Genomic DNA, 21,916 nt, shown 5'->3' with positions numbered 1-21,916 from the left:
TTGGCCCTCTGTGTTTGGCAAGAATCTATGCATAAAAGCTGGTCTTTGAATCAGGAATAAGAGGTATTATTATTATTTTTCCTCAAGGCTTTTGCATGTCACATAATCAGTATCACCTGGTGCTGAAGAGCTGTTAAAAAGCCAGAAGCACTTTCACAATATAACACAATACTGGCTGCCAGACAATGGGAAGTTGTGTGTGTGTGCTAATAACAACCTTGAAATACTTCAATCTTGAAATACTTCAATCTAACGTGAAAGGTGTCTATTCAAGACTCTCGAGTATAAAGTTAAACATTATCTCTTTGATTGGTTGATGTCAGATTAGACAAAAGTAACATGACTGTACAACACATTCCATCGCTTTTCTCAAATAAAATGAATCAAACACACACAAACACACACACACACACACTCGCACGCACGCGCACCCACACACGTGCACACACACACACCACACGGTTCCAACAGCAAATAGACAAACAGATTTCTCTTTACAGCAAAAAAAGAGTACGTGTATGAAGTGTTTGATGTTAACCTATCAATATCAGCCCCACTATGCACTGACACAGATCTTAACTTCTGTGCAGAGTTTCCTCTCACTCTGATTGTCTACTTTCAGTGGAGGCCAGTCAGTGATCCATCCAATCTGACCTGTCTAGACGGTGAGATGGCCGAAACCAGGCAGGAGGATCTGTCTCCATCCATCCATCTATTCTTCCTCCTCTACTGGGATGGGAGGATGGGTGACTCATGGTGTGAACTCTCCAGCACGTATCCAACTTTGATAAACCAATCAATTAAAAGAGGCAAATGATAGTGGTTTCGAGGAAGTCTGCCATAGAGTCCTGTTTTAAGGCCTATTGTTCCTCACAAAGGGAGGAGGGGGTGAAATCTGCAGCAAAATGGGCTTTAAATGGAATTATGCAAAAGAACACGAGCAAATCCTCTCAAGCGTCATGTAAGTACCCCTGACTGAGAGAGAGAGAGAGAGATGACGGGAGGAGTTCACCAAGACTGTGTCTTACCAATGAGCGAGGGAATGAATGACTAGAGAGAGAGAGAGAGAGAAATTGAAATTGTGAAATTGAGGGTGAAATAGAGGAAGAGATAGACGCAGAGGGGAAGAAAGAGAAACAGAGAGAGTGAGAGCATAAACGAGGGAGAGAGAGGAAGACACCATTCAGAAAGACAAAGACGCCCCTCAATAAATGACGCTGAGCCTGGCAGGGCACTCCAGAGAACATGCTGTTATGATGCATGAGCTCAGTGACAGTAAGTGGTTCTAAAAACCAATGACTGTGTAATGGTTGTTAATGTTTCCATTATGGTGTCTGCCGTGGTGCTTTACGCTACCACCATGTTATTTAGAGTTAATGAGTTTGGCCTGGAGAAGAGCCATTACAGTTAGAGTTCTTCACCTCAGGTTCTACAGAGTGGGCAGAGAGGCTGTGACATCGCAGACCTGCCTGTCATTCTGCAGAATGGATGGGAGTGGCTAATAGCTTATGTCATGGGAGGGTCAGAGGCTATTGGATGGATAGCAACAACAGGGCATCAGAGAGGAGCAGTGATGAACCACGGTAATGAAGAGAAGTACTGAGAGGTGCTGACATGGACTAGTTATTTATAGCCTACCTGTTCATCATAGGCTACCACTCAGCTACATAAATCCATGCACTGCACTTACACATCCCTGATTAATTTCATTGATGTACAAACACAAAAAGCAATAAAGTTTGGGGTCTATGTTTGGAAATATGAACCAAACATTTCCTAATCTCTTCTCCCAGAGACAGACATGTGAGAATGAGATCCATCTCTCTTCATCAGCAGTCTGTGATGTGTCAGACAGTCTAATGATAGAATTACCACCATTATCTCACAGAGAGCAGAGCAGTGTGTCGCTAGCTACCATCCAGAAGCCATACTCCACATGTCATTAAACATCTGACTACTGAAGCTCCACTCAGAAATGAATCTAGGAAATGTTTCAGTATCTCTGTTGAAAGCAGTTGTTAATGGAACCTTCTATGAATGCCATGACAGTGAGCGAGTTAGTGTTGTCTTCCCAAATCCCTGGGTTTGTGGCTTGTCTCAGGCGGCGTCTATCTAAATAAGGTCTGTGGGGGAGCCATACCTGAAGGCTGCCTAGAAGATTACACAGAGATGATGTCAATCCACCGCAGCACTGACAAATGTCACAGGTCACAGCAGATTCATTCAGTCTGTGAATGCAATGCCTGTCAAAACATCAGGTTAAGTGTGTCTCTGTGTGTGCATGAAAGCAGATACTTGCTCAGATTCAGACTCACAATGCCATACACACACACACACACATGCACACCTGAGCATAATCACATAGACGAACAGCGGGGTCACATTAGTTAAGAGAAAACAAGCATTGAGGAGAGAGCTCAAGAACACAGCACCTCACGCAGTCCCCCATCGAAGCCAAGCTCAGTGATAACAATCTAAACCCATTCACGCTGTTCTATTAGTAATGCCTGCCTCTCCTCCCCCACCCTGCACTGCCGAGCTTGAAATTGCCTGATTTAGATCCATATTGACTTGGCTGATAATGCTGACTTTGACACAGGATAATGTTGTATAATAATGCAGTATAATCCAGTGCAGGCACCGAGCACCCACCTCTCCACTTGGACATCCCTACGGAGCATCCTGATAAATAGAGGTGATCTCCTCGACCTCTGCTTATTGGCCATTATGAATCTCACCCCACAGACTGAATCTAAGAGCCGCGAACCGCCTGCAGCAGGAATAAAGTCATCAGGGGACTTCCCACCCTCTGCTTCTACCTCCAACCCAACCTTTATTAACCACCACACAGCTAAAGACAATCTCCAGTAGTTCCCATGTAAAGCCCGAAGGGAATGTGCTTCAAGAAAATAAGAAAAGAGGAGGGAAAAAGCTGTGATATTCTGATATACAGTAATCCAGATAAATGTCAGCTGGTGCTCTTTAATAATGTAGTTTATTGATAACAGGTCAGACTTCACAGCTACCAGTAATGGACCTGACCATTCATCACACCTCTCTTTCATTGACCATCAATAATGGACTATTTTCAGAATGTCTTTCCAATGTAGAGCTGTTGGAAACTGCAGTCTTTTACAGTTAATGGAGATGTCCCTCATCTAAACCTTAGCACACTCATCAGCGGTACACCATAGAAGGTGAGGGGATGGTCATCTGGCTGGTGACAGAGCCTTTCTCTCTTTTGCTCTCTCTCTCTCCATTGCCTGAGAGGACACAGTGCCTGGCAGCAGACTCTAATGATATTTTAATAGCCATGTCTGCAGTGGACTAGCTCCCTCTGACATTGTTGATGTTAGGAGGGTTAGACGTGGGATGTAGCAAAGGGAAAGTGTTTTTCTGTGTACTGTATGTATGTGTATTAATTCGGGGTTTTGGCTCTTAACCAATACCTAAGATACATCAAATCATAGTTATATTATTTATCTTTATCATTATTTTCAATCAGGTTAAAAGACTATAGATGCATGACAGATTTCTGGCTGCTCCCTAGCTTTGGGTACCAGCAGTTTCCTACAAGACACATAACTGGTGAACAGTGTCCTCTATTGGTCAGCTACAGGAAAAGCATCTCGTGTTTGATGTGTGTGAAAAGGAATACAGAGAAAAAAGCATTAATATGACAACATTCATACCTTGATCCCTATGCAATAGTTTATGTAAGCATTGTTGTTGAATATTAACAGTGTTACGATAGTTTGTCATAAAGTGTACATCATTTACAAATAACAACTGTAGTTAACTGTAAAATGCCCTTGATTTGCAAATCTCCCATAAGTCCTATACTTTTGTTCTTCATATACAGTACAATGAAAAAGTCCCCCTCCAAGGTCTCCACATCTGTATCTGTGACATAAAGCAGCTTTGTGACTGGAGGTTCAGTCTTCACTGGAACTGACCTGACCTTGCCAGCCTAGAACAACCTCTTTCTAAGGGAAGAAAGAAGCTAAACAGAGACAATAATGCTAGAGCCTGAGGTTACTTCACCAGTCCCTGCGGGTCTGTCTGTCTCCACATTTCTGTTCTGTTTGATTCAACCTCTCAGCTCACGTACGGGAAACCTATCTATTTTCCACTGGAGGGGGGTTAATGCATCTGGATTGGTTGTGAGACAGAGTTAGAGCTGAGTGTGTGTGTGTGTGTGTGTGTTCGTGCATGCGTGCGTGTATGAGGGGTGATAAATGCCATAAATGAACTGAAGAGGGCGACTGAACGCCTTACTAACACTGTGTTGAACGTGACAAAAATATATACTGTATATGGTCATACGTTCGAATGTGAATGTGTGTACGCGTGATTTTAGTATTTTAGTATTATTATAATTGTTTAATCCAATACATCGAGCCACAGCCTAGAACTGGATGACCTGGCCCTTTCTATTCTGGTCACCTCCCAGCTCAAATGTGAAGTTGTGTGTGTATTGTGTAGCAGGCTAACCTGTATTATCCAGACAAAGTGCAGGCCCAGCGCTGGGCTGTTTTGTGCATCTCCGCGGCAGGAGTGACAATATCAGGACCATGGCCGAGCGCTCGGCCAAATTGATAACACAACAGTCTCATCACAAAACAGAAATTAATTAATTTACTTTAGGAAACTTTCTGAATAGACATTGGGAGAATTAGCGAACTCACACACACACACACATCAAAAGGACACATCAGTCAAAGCCACCAGCGCATCTCAAACACACAACAGCAATTCCCATTTAACCTTTCCTAAAAACGTTGGCTATTAAAAACCTATAGGCCTATTGGATAATGCTAAAACAATGTAACCTATCAAATGAATTGACAAGGAAAGTTTGAAGGGGGATAGACAGCTATGCGATAATAGCATATGATGAAGATGACATGTACAACCATTAGACATTTTAGTGTGGTTAGCTGATTGCTGACACCACATTTTAATTAGTGTGTATGATAGGCCTATCTAAATCTGTCTCCAGCGGATATTTTTTGTCTTTGTCATTGCACATCTTCAGGTGGTATGGCAGCATAGGCCTATGAACGATAGATTAATATATGAATTACCCTGATTTCTAATTAAGACATCGCTCTGTTTTCACTGTTCCCATCTCACACAATTCATGTATCTCCACTGGCATCAGCTCCACTGGCCTCTCTCTCTTCCCCTCTCCTCTCTCTATTCCTAATAGCTCTTGTACCAAACGAGTAGCCCATAGCTCAATGCGATATTAAGCAGGCATTCATTACTCAAGGCATTAGATGGTCACAGAATTTGTCATAGCCTACCGATACCTTCTAGATAGCTTAGTTAAGAAGAAGTTTGGAAACTCTACCTACATATACATATTACCTCAATTACCTCGACTAACCGCACATTGACTCTGTACCGGTACCACCTGTTTATAGCCTCGCTATTGTTATATTACTGCTGCTCTTTAATTATTTGTATAAAAAAATGTTTTAGGTATTCTTTCTTAAAACTGCATTGTTGGTTAAGGGCTTGTAAGTAAGCATTTCACTGTAAGGTCTACACCTGTTGTATTCGGCGCATGTGACAAATACAATTTGATTTGATTTGAATCGATTTTAAATCAAAATGCGTTTTCGGGCAGAAATGCCTTCTGGAACAAGGGAACTTTCATGTGCCTTAATAACAAACTTGTATGCCATCTGTAAATACGAATAAAATTGTTAAATTACGAGCCTTGTTGGTTAAGCCACAGAAAAAGACAGCAACCTTCCCACTAGCCATGATTGGCTGAGATAATGAGTGGGCTGGACATGCCGAGAGAGGAGTTTGGATTGGTCTGCCATATAAAAGGCTTCTTTCAGTCTGTGTTGGTAATCCTGTCTAAAGCGGCTTTTTTTAAATTGTGTAGTGGAGCTGCATAAGTGTTGCTCTCCACTTTCTGGAGGATCGAGTTTTGAAATCAGTGGAATTAGAGTATGATAGCTAAAGAAATTGAGAAAACACCTGTCTCCGGATTACATCTTCAAACTAAGAGCAACCTTGGCATGGCATCCGTCACCGGGAGACGCGTCCATCATGCATGATGATGTACAGGTAAGATAGTCTAGCTAGCTACATTTTCAGATATTACACGTTTCTAAGTGGTTTCATTTCAAGCTAAAGGGTACTGTTAGCTAGCTAGCTACCGTTACATGTATAATGTTATTATTCGTATCCCAGAGCTGTTTGCTTTGCTAGTTAGAGCCTAATGTTAGCTAGCTAACATTGAACCTGGTTGGTTAGCTCCCAGCAGATTCATGCAGGGTAGTATCGACATGATTTGGCACCATGTTCATTGTTGTTTAATTAGCTAAAGTTAGCTGGCTGGCTCGTTAGCTAACGTTATGTGGCGTATGTGATCATACATGTTGTTTACCTAGCTAGGTTTATTGTTTACCCAGCTAGCTACATGTCTTAAGCTAAAGTGTACTGTTAGCTAGCTAGCTAACATTAGCTGGCTGGCTCCCTAGCTAGTGTATGACGTTATTATTTGTATCCCAGTAAACATCGGCAAAAAAGCGTAATGAAATTGTTGCCAGCAGAGCTGCTAAGGCTGTTTTCATGTTATCCAGAGGTAAACAAATCATTGACCAGAGGGTCAAATGTGCGCTCTGAACACTGCGAGAGTGAAACGAGATGGGTGGGGCTAAAGCTTAAGAGGGTGTGAACAATGCTGAATTGGTGTAGACAAAGAAGAGCTCTTCACTAGATACCAAAACATTCAATTGCCATTTTCTCAAAAGTGAGTTTACAAGTTTATCATCTTTCAAAGCAGAATTACTTTCCCATTGTTCCTCAAATGCAGTGTATGATATACCATTTTGTAGCTCTGAGTCTCTACTTTTATCGAATGTAAAAAACACAAATTCTAATTTTGCTACATAAGAACACAACCAGGTGGTGAGTCACATTTACTCAGGTCAGCTATGCTGACCTATGGAGTCCCTTGGGAAAACCAACTACCAAACCATCCAATGATGGGATTTATAAATAAATTATCTGGGCTATTGAAAGGACTGATTTCTATAATATATAAACAACTTTTGGAAAGCTCATATTCTGAGCTAGCCATTAAAAAGGTATGGTCCACAGATCTACGTGAATCTGAACAACCCTTCCTTGGCATCGCGTAATCTGAACCATCAATTTATACATTTTAAGTTTGTTCACAGACTGTATTTACACCAAGTTTTACGATAAAATTGGCCCCAACTCCCAACTGTTCACTGTGTCCCCTATGATGTGGGAGTGCCCTGCAGTCAAATTCTTCTGGGACAAAGTTGCAAAATGAATTTAGAAGTGCATGAATGTAAATATTTAATGCATTGCATCTGCTGTTACTTAATAACGATAGCTCCTTGATTCTCTCAATCAATCAGAGACGATTACTACTGGCAGGCAGGCAGCACTGCCGCAAAAAAAAAGATGTTGGCTCTTAGATGGCAATCTCCCCACTCTCCCAATTCACCAGTGGATACAGTTACTATTGGAAGATATAACATTAGAATTATCGACAGCGAGAATGAATGATGCTAGTCAAAGAACAATTGGACAAATATACTTGACTTTGTAAAGAATAATCTCAGCTAAAGCACAACACACACAAACAAACAATCTATAAAGCCCAACACATACAGTACCATTCAAAAGTTTGGACACACCTACTCATTCAAGGGTTTTTCTTTATTTTTACTATTTTCTACATTGTAGAATAATAGTGAAGACATCAAAACTATGAAATAACACATATGGAATCATGTAGTAACCAAAAAAGTGTTAAACAAATAAAAATATATTTTATATTTGAGATTCTTCAAATAGCCACCCTTTGCCTTGATGACAGCTTTGCACACTCTTGGCATTCTCTCAACCAGCTTCACCTGGAATGCTTTTCCAACAGTCTTGAAGGAGTTCCCACATATGCTAAGCACTTGTTGGCTGCTTTTCCTTCACTCTGCGATCCAACTCATCCCAAACCATTTCAATTGGGTTGAGGTCAGGGGGATTGTGGAGGCCTAATCTGTTTCACCTGTCTTTGTGATTGTCTCCACCCCCCTCCATGTGTCGCCCATCTTCCCCCATTTCCCCCAGTGTATTTATACCTGTGTTCTCTGTTTGTCTTTTTCCAGTTTGTTTTGTTCGTCAAGCCAACCAGCGTTTTTCCCCTTGCTCTTGTCTTTTTCAAGTTCCTGTTTTCTAGTTTTCCCGGTTTTGACCATTGTGCCTGCCCTGACTCTGAGACTGCCTGCCGTTCTGTACCTTGTCACACCACCCTGGATTATTGACCTCTGCCTGCCCTGACCCTGAGACTGCCTGCCGTTCTGTACCTTTTGGACTCTGATCTGGATTACTGACCTCTGCCTGCCCTTGACCTGTCGTTTGCCTGCCCCCTGTTTTTGTAATAAACTTTTGTTACTTCGACACTGTCTGCATCTGGGTCTTCTCCTGAAATGTGATAGTACAAACTGGCCATGACTGACCCAGCAGACTCGGACCAGCTCCGCAACGCCACCTCCTCCCAAGGAGCCACCATTGGAAGGCACGAGGAGTTGCTTCGTGGTCTCATAGAAGGGTTCCAGACCTTGGCCGAACGCCATGACCGAGCGTTTAACACATTGCTGGAGCAATTCCGCGGGTTGTCTGTTAGGCAGCCTACCACGACGGTAGCCTCCCAGCCCCTCAGTAACCTGGCTGTTAGCAGCACGGCCTCCCCGGTTTCCAGAGAACCCCACTTACCTCTCCCGGAACGCTTCGCTGGAGGGTCAGGAACCTGTAGGGCATTTCTCGCTCAGTGTTCGCTCATCATCGAGCTGCAGCCCTCCTCCTTCCCTTCGGACCGCTCTGAGATAGCGTACCTCATCACGCTGATGTCCGGGAGGGCTCTCGCCTGGGCTACGGCAGTGTGGGAACAACAGTCGGCCGTATGCTTCAGTCTGGAGGAGTTCATGCAGGAGGTAAAGAAGGTTTTCGATGCTCCATTGTCCGGGAGAGAGGCTTCCCGGAAGTTACTCCAGCTTCGGCAAGAATCCTGCAGTGTGGCAGACTATGCAGTGGATTTCCGCATGTTGGCAGCTGAGTGTGCCTGGAACCCGGATGTGCTGTTTGACACGTTCCTGCACGAAGTATTGGAGGAAGTGAAGGACGAGCTTGCAGCCAGGGAACTACCGATGGATATCGACTCGCTCATTGCCTTGACCATTTGGATCGATTGCCGACTACGGGAACGAAGGAAGGAGAGGAAGTCCGATTCCAATTGACCGCCCAAGGATTCCACCTCGCCTCCGAGGCATCCCGGAAGTCCCCGACAGCTCCGTTGCCGAGAGAACCCGAGGCTACCCGAGTTCCCCCGAGAGTCTCTGAAGACTGCCGATTCACCTCTTCCTGAGCCGATGCAACTAGGCAGAGCTAGGCTGTCTCCAGCCGAACGGCAATACAGGCTTCATACGAAGAGTTGCCTGTATTGCGGGACTACTGGTCATTTTGTGTCCACCTGTCCACTAAAAGACCAGGCTCAATGGTAGGAGCGAGTACTCTGGTGGGCCATATGGATAACTCTTCCTCTCCCCTACTCGCACCCCCTTTCATGCCATCGCTTGCCTGCCACCCGGGCTCCCGTCAGACCCTGGCCTTTGTGCGACAACGCTTTTGGTGGCCTACCATGGTTCCTGACGTCTCCGCGTTCGTTGCCGCCTGCACGATCTGTGCGCAGAACAAGACTCCTCAGCAAGCTCCGGCTGGTCTCCTCCAACCTCTGCCTGTTTCCCACCGTCCCTGGTCTCACATATCCCTGGACTTTGTCACGGGTCTTCCCCCGTCTGATTCAACACCGCCATCCTGACAGTTGTGGACCGGTTTTCCAAAGCCGCCCACTTCATTCCTCTCCCCAAACTACCCTCTGCCAAAGAGACGGCCCAGCTCATGGTGCAGCACGTCTTCCGGATCCATGGACTCCCACTGGACATGGTCTCCGACCGGGGTCCTCAGTTCTTGTCCCAGTTCTGGAAGGCGTTCTGCACACTCATTGGGTCGTCGGCCAGCCTGTCCTCCGGTTTCCACCCTCAGTCCAACGGCCAGTCGGAGCGAGCCCACCAAGACCTGGAGACGACTCTGTGCTGCCTGGTCTCCGCCAACCCCACCACCTGGAGCCAGCAACTAGTGTGGGTTGAATACGCCCGCAAAACCCTTCCCTGCTCTGCCACGGGTCTTTCGCCCTTTGAGTGTTCCCTGGGTTATCAGTCCCCGCTCTTCCCGGAGCAAGAGGAAGAGGTTCGCATACCCTCTGCCCAGATGTTTGTCTGCCACAGTCGTCGTACCTGGAGGAGAGCCCGGTCGGCTCTTCTCAAGACCACCTCCAGGTATCGATGACAAGCGGACCGCCACCGGACCCCGGCTCCCCGGTATCGTCTCAGGCAGAAGGTATGGCTGTCCACCCCGAGATCTGCCCCTCTGGGTGGAGTCCTGCAAACTTTCCCCCTGGTTTATCGGCCCTTTCCCCATCTCCAAAATCGTTAGCCCCTCTGCTGTTTGTCTTCTGTTGCCCCGTACCCTCCACGTGTCTAGGATCAAACCCATGTCTCACATGGGTCTTCTCCTGAAACGTGATAACAATGACCCAACACACCTCCAGGCTGTGTAAGGGCTATTTGAACAAGAAGGAGAGTGATGGAGTGCTGCATCAGATGACCTAGCCTCCACAATCACCCGACCTCAACCCAATTGACCGCAGAGTGAAGGAAAAGCAGCCAACAAGTGCTCAGCATATGTGGGAACTCCTTCAAGACTGTTGGAAAAGCATTCCAGGTGAAGCTGGTTGAGAGAATGCCAAGAGTGTGCAAAGCTGTCATCAAGGCAAAGGGTGGCTACTTTGAAGAATCTCAAATATAAAATATATTTTGATTTGTTCAACACTTTTTTGGTTACTACATGATTCCATATGTGTTATTTCATAGTTTTGATGTCTTCACTATTATTCTACAATGTATAAAATAGTGAAAATAAAGAAAAACCATTAAATGAGTAGGTGTGTCCAAACTTTTGACTGGTACTGTATATTAATTAAAGATGTATTTTTATTGATCAAATTGCCTCCACTCGCCGTCCGGCACAGCACACACACACACCCATGGCCCAAACTGGGGAGAGGAGAGGAATGAATGAACAATTAAGTTGAGAAAGCAATACTTATGTGTGAATAATGTGACAAAGGTGATGTTATAGCCTAGAATATAATGCCCCAAAAAATAGAAAGATGTCCCTTTTAAAATCAGCGGGCAAGAAAATAATAATCCAGAAATTGTCTGTCTGACCACTCGTTGCCCTTTACTATGATCAACCCCTGATAACTGGGAAATTAAAAGCACAAGGTAGAGACAATTCTAGCAGATTATTATTATTATTAAATTTTTATGAACATTAAAACATACAATCTACCTGTAGTGAAGTCGCTCAACATTTACATTACATTCAGTCATCTAGCAGACACTCCCATCCAGAGCGACCCACAGGAGCAACCAGGGTCAAGCACCTCGCCCAAGGGCACGTCGACGGATCTCCCACCATGTCAAATCTGGGACCCGAACCAGCGACCTATCGGCCACCGGTACAAGCTCCCAACCGCCAGGCCACCAACCATCCAAGCTGGTTATAGGCAGACTATCATATTCGCCCTATACCGTAGCCCATATAGCCCATCTATCCTATTTAAAAAGGACTGAAGACAGAAACATATAATTTGGTTCCATTTCAACATATTTATTAGTGAAACCAAAGTGCTGTAACATATATAAATTAAATTAAATAGCCTAGTACACACCAAAACTTTTCAAATGTTCAAATCAATGGCTATTGGACAGAAAGATTTGGACAGTCGGGTGTTTCGCAAATTCAGAACTGCTGGACAGCAACATAATAAACTAAAGCACTGATCATTGGGAACTAGATCAGAATGACTGGTAAGGCTTAATCCATGAATTAAATAATGAAATAGGTAGCCTAGCCTACAAAACTAAAACAATCCATATGTTCAAATCAAAAGGCCTGATTAACAAGACATCAATAACGCAGCAACATCCTGAGTCCCCAGTGCCGACACATTCAGAAATGTAAAAGATGGTTTAGTATTTAGCTCTGCCAAAGGCCAAGAGAACAAGAAACACTTTTCAATGAGAAAACAGAAATTCACTTTGGGTTAAAATAATAATACTGTTTTCAAAGATGTAGCCTATGATGCAATACTCGTGATCATTTTAAGGAGAACAAAAACTACTTAGCCTACATTTGAACACCACCTCAGAAGCTTCACTATTCGGCAACTTTCCATCAATCCATCAGTTTATCTCACATACACACACAACCCCCACCACACACACACACACACAAACACACACACTTTTTCCCGCAATCGAAATATAATATTTTTTCTTAGTGCAGGGTCTTATTTGTGTTAATATGATCCAACAATGTTGAGTCTAGTGATATGACAAAGTGCAAGATATGTTTTCTATTACCATCTGATATATGGTCGAAAGGCCTGAATAGATGTGAAATGGAATGCTTTCCCAACCAAATAAAATCATCCCTTTTAAATTGTGTTTCTTGATTTCAGGCCTTGGGCCAAACCTTCAGAGGCTGCCAGATGTAGTATATTTCCATCTCCTTTCATAGTCGACTAGGGGATAAGAGAAGGAAGGCGACACTGCAGAGTGATCCTCCATTACCTGCATTAGTCTGCTGTGGCCCTAACCTTTAATGTTACATGATCTACTAAAGACAGAATGGAGGACAGACTACTGTGCACCACAGAGAAATACAGACCCACTTTATCATGAAGTAGAGAGCTAAAGCACTTTGTGAGACTATTAGAGCTTGTGCCAGCTTCCTGTGTCTGGCTGTGAGGTGAATTCATCAAGACCTTCAAACACAGCTCTGGTGTGATCTTCATACACACAATGTATGTTTACCTTCCACACAGGAGGGCCTGGTTCTGGTTGTGCCAGCGACCTGGCCTGGGAAACAGGAGCACTTGACGGTCTGAGAGCGCTCCTCAATCTTGTTCTTATTACAACAGCGGTGGATGGCCACCACCTCACACGTCCCCTGCTTCACCTGGTAGGAGGCTGAGAGAGAGAGAGAGAGAGAGAGACCATATAACTTTGTTCAGTGTGGTTGCTGGTGCAGTAGTATTTCAATATTTGCATTTAAAAACAGCCACTTATATCAAAACACAAGAATGGACAAAACCACACATTGAGTATTCAGAGTTTTTACAATAGAAAAAAACGGTTGAATTATTTACAGTTGTATAAACACGAGGAATTATTCTAAAGATGCAGACAGTTTCAATTTCAATATAAGAGTAACTGCAGTTATGCCGACACTCTGGTCCTTTCTCAGCTCAACGGCATCATTAACATTAAAAGGCTGCTCTTTCATTATGTGCAGGGTTATTAACATTATTTAAATGAGGATATAATCAAACAAAAAGTTTATCTTAGTCATAGTACAGGTTTTTTCAATCACTTTGGTGCAATTTTCATCAGTATGTGGTACATTTGCACAAAAAATCTAAACAGATCCTCAAAATGGCTCGTGTTTAAAAGCTCTACACTCTTAGCAAAAGGTGCTATCTAGAGCCTAAAATGGTTCTTCGGCTGTCCCCATATGAGAACCCTTTGAAGAACCCTTTTTGGTTCCAGGTAGAACCCATTTGGGTTCCATGTAGGACCCTTTCCACATAGGGTTCTACATGGAACCCAAAAGGGTTCTAAATGGAACAAAAAAGGGTTCTCCCTGGAACCAAAGATGGTTCTCCTATGAGGAAAGCAGAAAAACCCTTTTGGAACTCTTTTTTCTAAGAGTGTAAGCATATTTTCAATTGACTGAGCACAACAAACAAATTCACAAAGTAACGTGTTCACTGCACCAAATCAATCTTTCAATTTGGATACATTATCAATCTACTGTAAGTATCTGCTTTTCAAAATGCAATATAGTTGTCAATTTAAACTACTTTTGATATGATTTTCTTGTCGTTTGTTAACAATACAATTAACTATCACTTAATCAAACTGCTCAAAACTGATAACTACTGAACCATTATGTAGTGCCTAGTTAATGTATATAGTTTGATAACTGCTGAACACTGTACATTTCTATATTTTTACTTCATAAATGTATCAATTTGACATCAATTTATGTTGAAGGGAAAACCAAATCATGTATGGATGTGGCTGTAAATACTACATTATCATTCTACATCATTATCAGTTCCAAAGTGGAAAGAGTCACTCTATGTGCTATCATTTGGAATTATAGTGTAGTGTACAATGCACTGCTGAAATACCTGGGTTGCATATAACAATATATTCTACTCATTATCTGAATTTCATTCATACACTGTATTTGATTAATTTCAAGCAGAGAGACAGGCGATACTGTATCAGTTGACAAGTCACGTACAAAAGGTGATCTTGTACAATGTTGCATGGGGCAGATATGGCATACAACACCATGCTACGTTTTTACAGTAGCCAACTGGTTTACAATACCCCTATTTCTGATCATTTGTCCCTTGTATGTACTGTATAAGGATAATGAAACTGTAACACTGAAATATTTATCAACATGCTCACAACCTGCCATTGGTTACAAATGAAGCCTAACAATGTTTTACCCAGATGTTTTGTGTGGGTTTAGAAGAGTCCGTACACAATGTTTAAACACGTTTGTGTGGGAGTACGACAGAGGCACATTTTTGAGTGCGGGATGCAAACTGTCTGTACATGTTCAATAGAAATCCACTTACAACTACGGTAAAGTCAGATTTCACACGACTTTGTTTAAAGTTAAAAACATTTCATGCTTAACCCTGAGCTGAATGAGCTTAGTAACCTTCCTAACACACACACACACAAACACACACTCACTCAATAGAAGGTTCTATTTCGGCAGGCCATGGCCCCTCTCATCTTTCCTGATTTAAAGTTTGTTTGTTCTCTTCTCCAGAAAGCCCTCTCAATGATACCTCGCTCTCAGAGGGCACTCTTCCGTCATCATCCCTCTGTTTTCATTTTCTTCAGTCCTCTGTCCCCATCCCCCCAGGGGCACAGGGAGCTGGCGGATTACCCCTACAGACGCTGACACACACACACACACATACACACACATACAAACACACATGCACACACACGCACACATACATACAAACACATACATGCACACACACACACACACAAACACCATCCCCTTTCTCATATCTATCTCAAACACAAAATTCCCTTAAAAAACAATCCCCTTGTTAGTGTGGCATCCTGTACCACAGTCTGCATACCAATGCCTGGGTAAAGAACGGATAGCTAGTGTCCCATTTGAAAAACAATGTTTTTTATACCACGGGTAAAGTGGAGGAGAGAGAGAGAGAGAGAGAGAGAGAGAGAGAGAGAGAGAGAGAGAGAGAGAGAGAGAGAGAGAGAGAGAGAGAGAGAGAGAGAGAGAGAGAGAGAGAGAGAGAGAGAGAGAGAGAGAGAGAGAGAGAGAGAGAGAGAGAGAGAGAGAGAGAGAGAGAGAGAGGTGTGATGACTTTACTTATCCGTTTTTCAGTGGTTCAAAGGCCCAGGATCATTCATTCTAAGGGCAGTCTCTTAGCGGAGTGTGTGTTTTTGTGTGTGTGCGAGAGCGAGGGAGAGCGGGAGAGAGAGAGATTCAGGGAGCTGGGGAAGCGGAAGGCTCTGTCACAGGCAGTAAGGAGAACAAAGAGCACGCTGCCTCCTGGTGGCATAATGAGGTCACAAGGGCAGAAGTCTGACTCACTCACTCACTCACTCACTCACTCACTCACTCACTCACTCACTCACTCACTCACTCACTCTCTGTCTGTCTGTCTGTCTGTCTGTCTGTCTGTCTATCTCTCTATCTCTCTCTCTATCTCTCCATCTGTCTCGTTCTCTCTCTCTCTCTCTATCTTTGTGTGTCTGTCTCTCTCTCTCTCTCTCTCTCTCATCTGTCTCGTTCTCTCTCTCTCTCTCTGTGTCTCTCTTTCTCTCTTTGTGTGTGTGTCTGTCTCGCTCTCTCTCCATCTGTCCCTCTCAATTTCACCATTCATTTTTCTCTCTACAGTATTTTCCTCATCCATCAATCTATACTACATGAGTCTGCATCCAATAAAAAAAAACATGTCTTAGGAAAGGAAAGTCAACCTGAACTGAGTCTTGACATGGTATAGAGACAAAGTAGATTGAGATGGTGCTGCAGTGGATAGCTGCCATTTTACGGGCTCCTCAACAATTCTACTATTTTGTGTGTTTCTTTACGCTGATCGTAACTTTTTTTGTGTATAATATTTCTGCCATTATTTCCTATTACCAAAAAGAGCTTCTTGACATCAGAACAGCAATCACTAACCTCGATTTGGATGAAGATTTCTACTTCAACGAGTCGGTAGCGCAGGACATACTGCTCATTCCGGACCAGGCCCTAATACCAGAGACTCGAAAGAGGAAGAGACGGTGCAGGAGAGGCTGATGAGCGGCACGCTGACAAGACTATGTCGGCAAGTAAATAAACCGCCTCTATCCTCCGTTCTATTGTCAAATGTACAATCACTAGAGATCAAACTGGACGAGCTCCGTTCAAGACTATCCTATCAAAGGGACCTGAAGAACTGTAATATCCTATGTTTTTCGTATTCGTGGCTGAACAAGGAGATGGAAAATATACATCTAGCTGGTTTTACTATGCATTGACAAGACCGAACGGCAGCTTCGGGTAAGGTTAAGGGGGGAGGTGTGTGTGTCTTTGTTAACAACAGCTGGTGCGCGATCTCTAATGTTAAGGAAGTCTCAAGGTTTTGCTCGCCTGAGTTAGAATACCTCATGAAAAGCTGCAGACCATACTATTTACCAAGAGAGTTTTCATCTATATTTTTCGTAGCTGTCTATTTTCCACCACAAACATGGCTGGCACTAAGCTAAAGGGTAGAGCTGCCGCTTTTAAGGAGCAGGACACTAATCCGGACGCTTATAAGAAATCCCGCTACAACATCCGTCGAGCCATCAAACAGTCAAAATGTCAATACAGGACTAAGATCGATTCCTACTACGCTGGCTCTGTTGCTTGTTGGATGTGGCAGGGCTTGCAAACTATCACGGTTTACAAAGGGAAACCCAGCCATGAGCTGCCCAGTGACGCGAGCCTATGAGACGAGCTAAATGCCTTCTATGCTCGCTTTGAGGCAAGCAACACTGAACCATGCATGAGAGTACCAACTGTTCCGGATGACTGTGTGATCTCGATCTCCATAGCCAACGTGAGTAAGACCTTTAAAACAGGTTAACATTCACAAGGCCGCGGCGCGAGACGGATTCCCAGGATGCGTACTCAGAGCATGCGCTGACCAGCTGGCAAGTGTCTTCACTGACATTTTCAACCTCTCCCTGACCCAGTCTGTAATACCTACATGTTTCAAGCAGACTACCATAGTCCCTGTGCCCAAGAACGCCAAGGTAACCTGTCTAAATTACTATCGCCCTGTAGCACTCACATCTGTAGCCATGAAATGCATTGAAAAGCTGGTCATGTCTCACATCAACACCATAATCCCAAACACCCTGCACCCACTCCAATTCACATACCACCCCAACAGATCCACAGATTATGCAATCTCTATTGCACTCCACACTGCCTTCTCTCACCTGGACAAAAGGAACACCTATGTGAGAATGCTGTTCATTGACTATAGCTCAGTGTTCAACACCATAGTCCCCTCCAAGCTCATCACTAAGCTCAGGACCCTGGGACTGAACACCTCCCTCTGCAACTGGATCCTGGATTCATGACAGGCCGCCCCCAGGTGGTGAGGGTAGGAAACAGCACATCCACCACGCTGACCCTCAACACGGGGGCCCCTCAGGGGTGCGTGTTTAGTCCTCTCCTGTACTCCCTGTTCACCCACGACTGCGGGGCCGTGCATTACTCCAACACAATCATTACGTTTGCTGATGACACAACGGTGGTTGGACTGATCACTGAGGACAATGAGACAGCCAATAGGGAGGAGGTCAGTGACCTGGCAGTGTGGGGCCAGGACAACAACCTCTCCCTCAACGTCAGCAAGACAAAGGAGCTGATCGTGGACTACAGGAAATGGAGGGCCGAGCACGCCCCCATCCACATCGACTGGGCTGTAATGGAGCGGGTCAAGAGCTTCAAGTTCTAAATCACTAAGGAATTATCATGTTCCACATACACCGACACAGTCGTGAAGACCGGAAGACAATTCCTCTTCCCCCTCAGGAGGCTGAAAAGATTTGGCATGGGCCCTCAGATCCTCAAAAAGTTATACAGCTGAACCATTGACAGCATCTTGAATGGCTGCATCACCGCTTGGTACCCCCAAGCCATAAGACTGCTAAATAGTTCGTTAAATAGTTAACTAAATAGCTACCCGGACTGTCTGCATTGACCCTTTTTGCACTAACTCTTTTGACTCATCACATATGTTGCTGCTACTGTTTATCATCTATCCTGTTGCCTAGTCACTTTATCCCTACCTATATGTACATATCTAAACCAATTACCTCAAATCGGTACTGGTACCCCGTGTATATAGCCAAGTTATCATTACTCATTGTGTATTTATTCCTTGTGTTATAATTGTTCTATTATTTCTCCATTTCTCTCTGCATTGTTGGGAAGGGCCCGTAATGAAACATTTCACTGTTAGTCTAAACCTGTTGTTTAAGAAGTATGTGATGAATAAAATATTATTTGATTTGATTTCAAGTACAGCGTTCCATCATTTATTCATATATTTTTATGAATCACTGCTGTAACCATAAAGCAATTTATTGTCTTGACCGTCCCTGATCTGTAAGGAGGATTCTGGGGCAGTGGCTTTAGTCAGAGAAATCCCAGCAGTAACTGACGGCAGTGGATCTAATGTCTCAGCTCTCTTCTTAAACCGTCTTGTTCAGGATCTTAAAGTGGTGTAATGGCAGTCTTAATGTAATAAACCTCAGCTCAGGCTGAAATAAAAATACATTTCAAGCATTACTAAATGCTTCTATTCCTGTGACAGCCAGACAAGTGTTTGCTGGGTGGCAAACTAAGCAGTGTTCCTTTGAACTGATGGAGCAGCCAGCTAATTGATGTATTCTGACAGACAGAAGAGGCCCAGACCATTGTGCAATTTATCTAAAAGCCTGTCTTTCCCCTGTCAATAACTGACTAGCATGTCTGCTGCGAAAGACATTTGCTGTCTCTGTCTGAGGGAGCTCAGTCAATGTTGACGACAGACACAGACTGCACCCGCAACACAACAACAACATGAGCTCTACCCAAACAAAATGGAGCTGATGAGAACTTGAATGAATGAAATCAGAATGATTTTTATAATGAATGAAAATTATACTTGTGGATATAAATGTATTTGCTCTTGTGAAATGGAGTAACGTCACAAAATGGCTCCACGGTCTCACACATTTTTACGTTTTCTTCCACATAAAGTAACCCTTTTTGAGTAAATACTATTATATCCCTCATTCCCCCTATCACCATCCACATCCTCCTCTTCCACACCTCTAACCCCTCTCTCTTTACCGTCTCCCTTGTTTCCCACCTTCTACTGATTCATCTCCTCCTATCCCTGGACCCTTCTTCTCTCCACTTTCAACCCCACTCTCTCTTCCATCTCCTCTCCCCCACCTCCCACCACACCCCACCTTCGTATTCTGCACTCCCACCCCCTCCTCCTCTCCTCTCCCCTCTCCTCCCCTCTCCTCCCGTCTCCTCTCCTCTCCTCCTCTCTCCTTTCCTCCACCTACCGCCACACCCCACCTTCGTATCCTGCACTCCCACCCCTCTCCTCCTCTCCCCTCTCATCCCTTTCTTCCCCTCTCCCCCTCCTCGGCTGTGAACGCTCCTATCCGACACAGCCCATCAATCAGGCTGACATTATCTGTGTTTAACAGGCCCAAATCAGGCCCTGTCCTCAGATTTATGCTAATCTAACAGGTTGTTTGTACGGCTGAGTGGTCCTGTGCAGGCACCTCATTTATACGCAAATCTATCCCCAATAAAACCCACCCACTGTGACCGCAAAGCAGTGTTTGTCAAGGAGGAAAACACACACTCTCTCACACACGTACACATGCGCTTACGCTCACACACAGAGGAAACACTTCTCATTCTAACCCCACTCACACTGTCAAGTGTAGCTTGTATAATGCCCTTGTATCATAACTGGAGCAGCTACTTGGGCACATTTCAATGTGTTACAATAACATACATGTTGAACAATGTTGTGAAATTGTTAGATATTACTTGGTAGATATTACTGCACTGTCGGAGCTGGAAACACAAGTATTTCGCTACACCTGCAATAACATCTGCTAAACACGTGTATGTGACCAATAACATTTGATTTTGATTTGATTTTGATACAGTATCTGCTCTCAGCTCCCTGTGCTCAGACCTGATCTTTTACTATGGTAATTACCCAAGCGATATACGATGTTAGTCCCCCTTATAAGAGGGAGATAACCATGTTTCGGGTGATTGTGGTGCATCTTTACTCAGCGGATACGCCAGTATTGGAGTGAGTGTCTGGTCAGCTGAAGGTGAGCTGTACACTGTATGTCTAGTTGTGGGCTCATTGACATTGATAAGGTGAGGCCTAAACTCAGGCTCGCGGAGAGAAGAGAAGAGACTTTCTCACCGACTCAGCAATAACATCTCCTCTCTCTGCCCAGAGTGAGAAGCATAAGGACGTCAGGGGACAGTACAGCTGCCATACATGTCCTGTTTAAAGTGAAGATGACAAAGTCAACCGTTTTCTCAGTTTTCTCTCTTTTAAAAAGGTGTATGCCCAGAAAAATCATTAAGCAGCAACGGCAGGATGTGTTGGCTTCTCTGTGTCCCTTAACTTCCGGTCTAGCTTGTCCTTGATCAAAAGCCACTGTGGCAGGGCTAGGGCCCCAAAACAGCTAACACAACACAAATTGGTTTTCGGCCTGAGAGATCTGCACCCTGCAGCCACCTATCTGTGATCTGTCTGTGTGCAGTACAATAGTTTGTTTGATGGGCTATAGAGGACAAAAAGTGTGTGTGTGTGTGTGTGTGTTGTGTGTGTGTGTGTGTGTGTGCGTGTGTGTGTGCGCTTCGTACAGATGTAGGATCTTCATTTGATCACACCATTGCAGGACATTTAAAACTTGCAGTGTATTTGAGGTTTAAAAAGGCTTCTGGCTTTTGTAATTTCCACTTTGAATTTTCCGTTACGAAAAATGCATCAACCACTACAAACATTTTCATTAACTATAATCCACATAATAATTCACATTTACTGTTGCTGCAGGATTATTTTCCTGATGTAAAAAACTGGCTCAATTTAAGATCCAACATCTATATGGTCAGTGCATTGAACAATCAGAAGGCCCACATACAACACAAGCACACAAGCAGATACTGTTGTTGGGAGAGAGAGACCATTACTGTGAGAAAAGAAAGACGTGGACTCGGAGCCGACTGTCTTTCATGGCCCTGCAAACATTGACAGGAAACAAGAAAAAAGCTGCTGTTATGTGTTTCCTATCTATTATTCCTGACAAGCATCAGTCAAATCTTCCCTCCATGGTTAGAGATTCAGTGTCTCTGTTCCTATTGATGTTACTGTTTCCTGGTGAGCACCATCAAAAGGACAGAGTGCCACTGTTGATGACATTGAGTAAATGAGCCTGAGAGAGAGAAAAAACAGGAGTGCTTCTGTGAGGTAGGCTATTTCTTTTAACCTCCAGAGCCACCATGTGGCCACCAGTGATACAACAGGACATTGAACTAGAACAAGCGGCACGGCCTACAAAACTATAAATAACAGAACAGTAACACTAAC

General features: G+C 43.9%; 1 protein-coding gene across 1 annotated transcript in view; it reads right to left on the bottom strand.

Moving 5' to 3' along the window:
• Positions 1-21,916, bottom strand: part of LOC311138364 (chemokine-like protein TAFA-4) — a gene marked incomplete at both ends in the record, with an annotated part of 31,463 nt that overhangs the window by 4,918 nt on the left and 4,629 nt on the right. Inside the window, one exon of the mRNA XM_084173025.1 lies at positions 12,993-13,148. Coding sequence (XP_084029151.1) covers positions 12,993-13,148 — 156 coding nt within the window. The remainder of the gene's footprint in view (positions 1-12,992; positions 13,149-21,916) is intronic.

This window comes from Coregonus lavaretus (assembly GCF_964263955.1).
Source record: "Coregonus lavaretus genome assembly, chromosome: 12".
NCBI lineage: Eukaryota > Metazoa > Chordata > Actinopteri > Salmoniformes > Salmonidae > Coregonus > Coregonus lavaretus.
The sequence above is the reverse complement of the archived record's forward strand: the minus strand, read 5'-3'. Positions and strand labels throughout refer to the sequence as shown.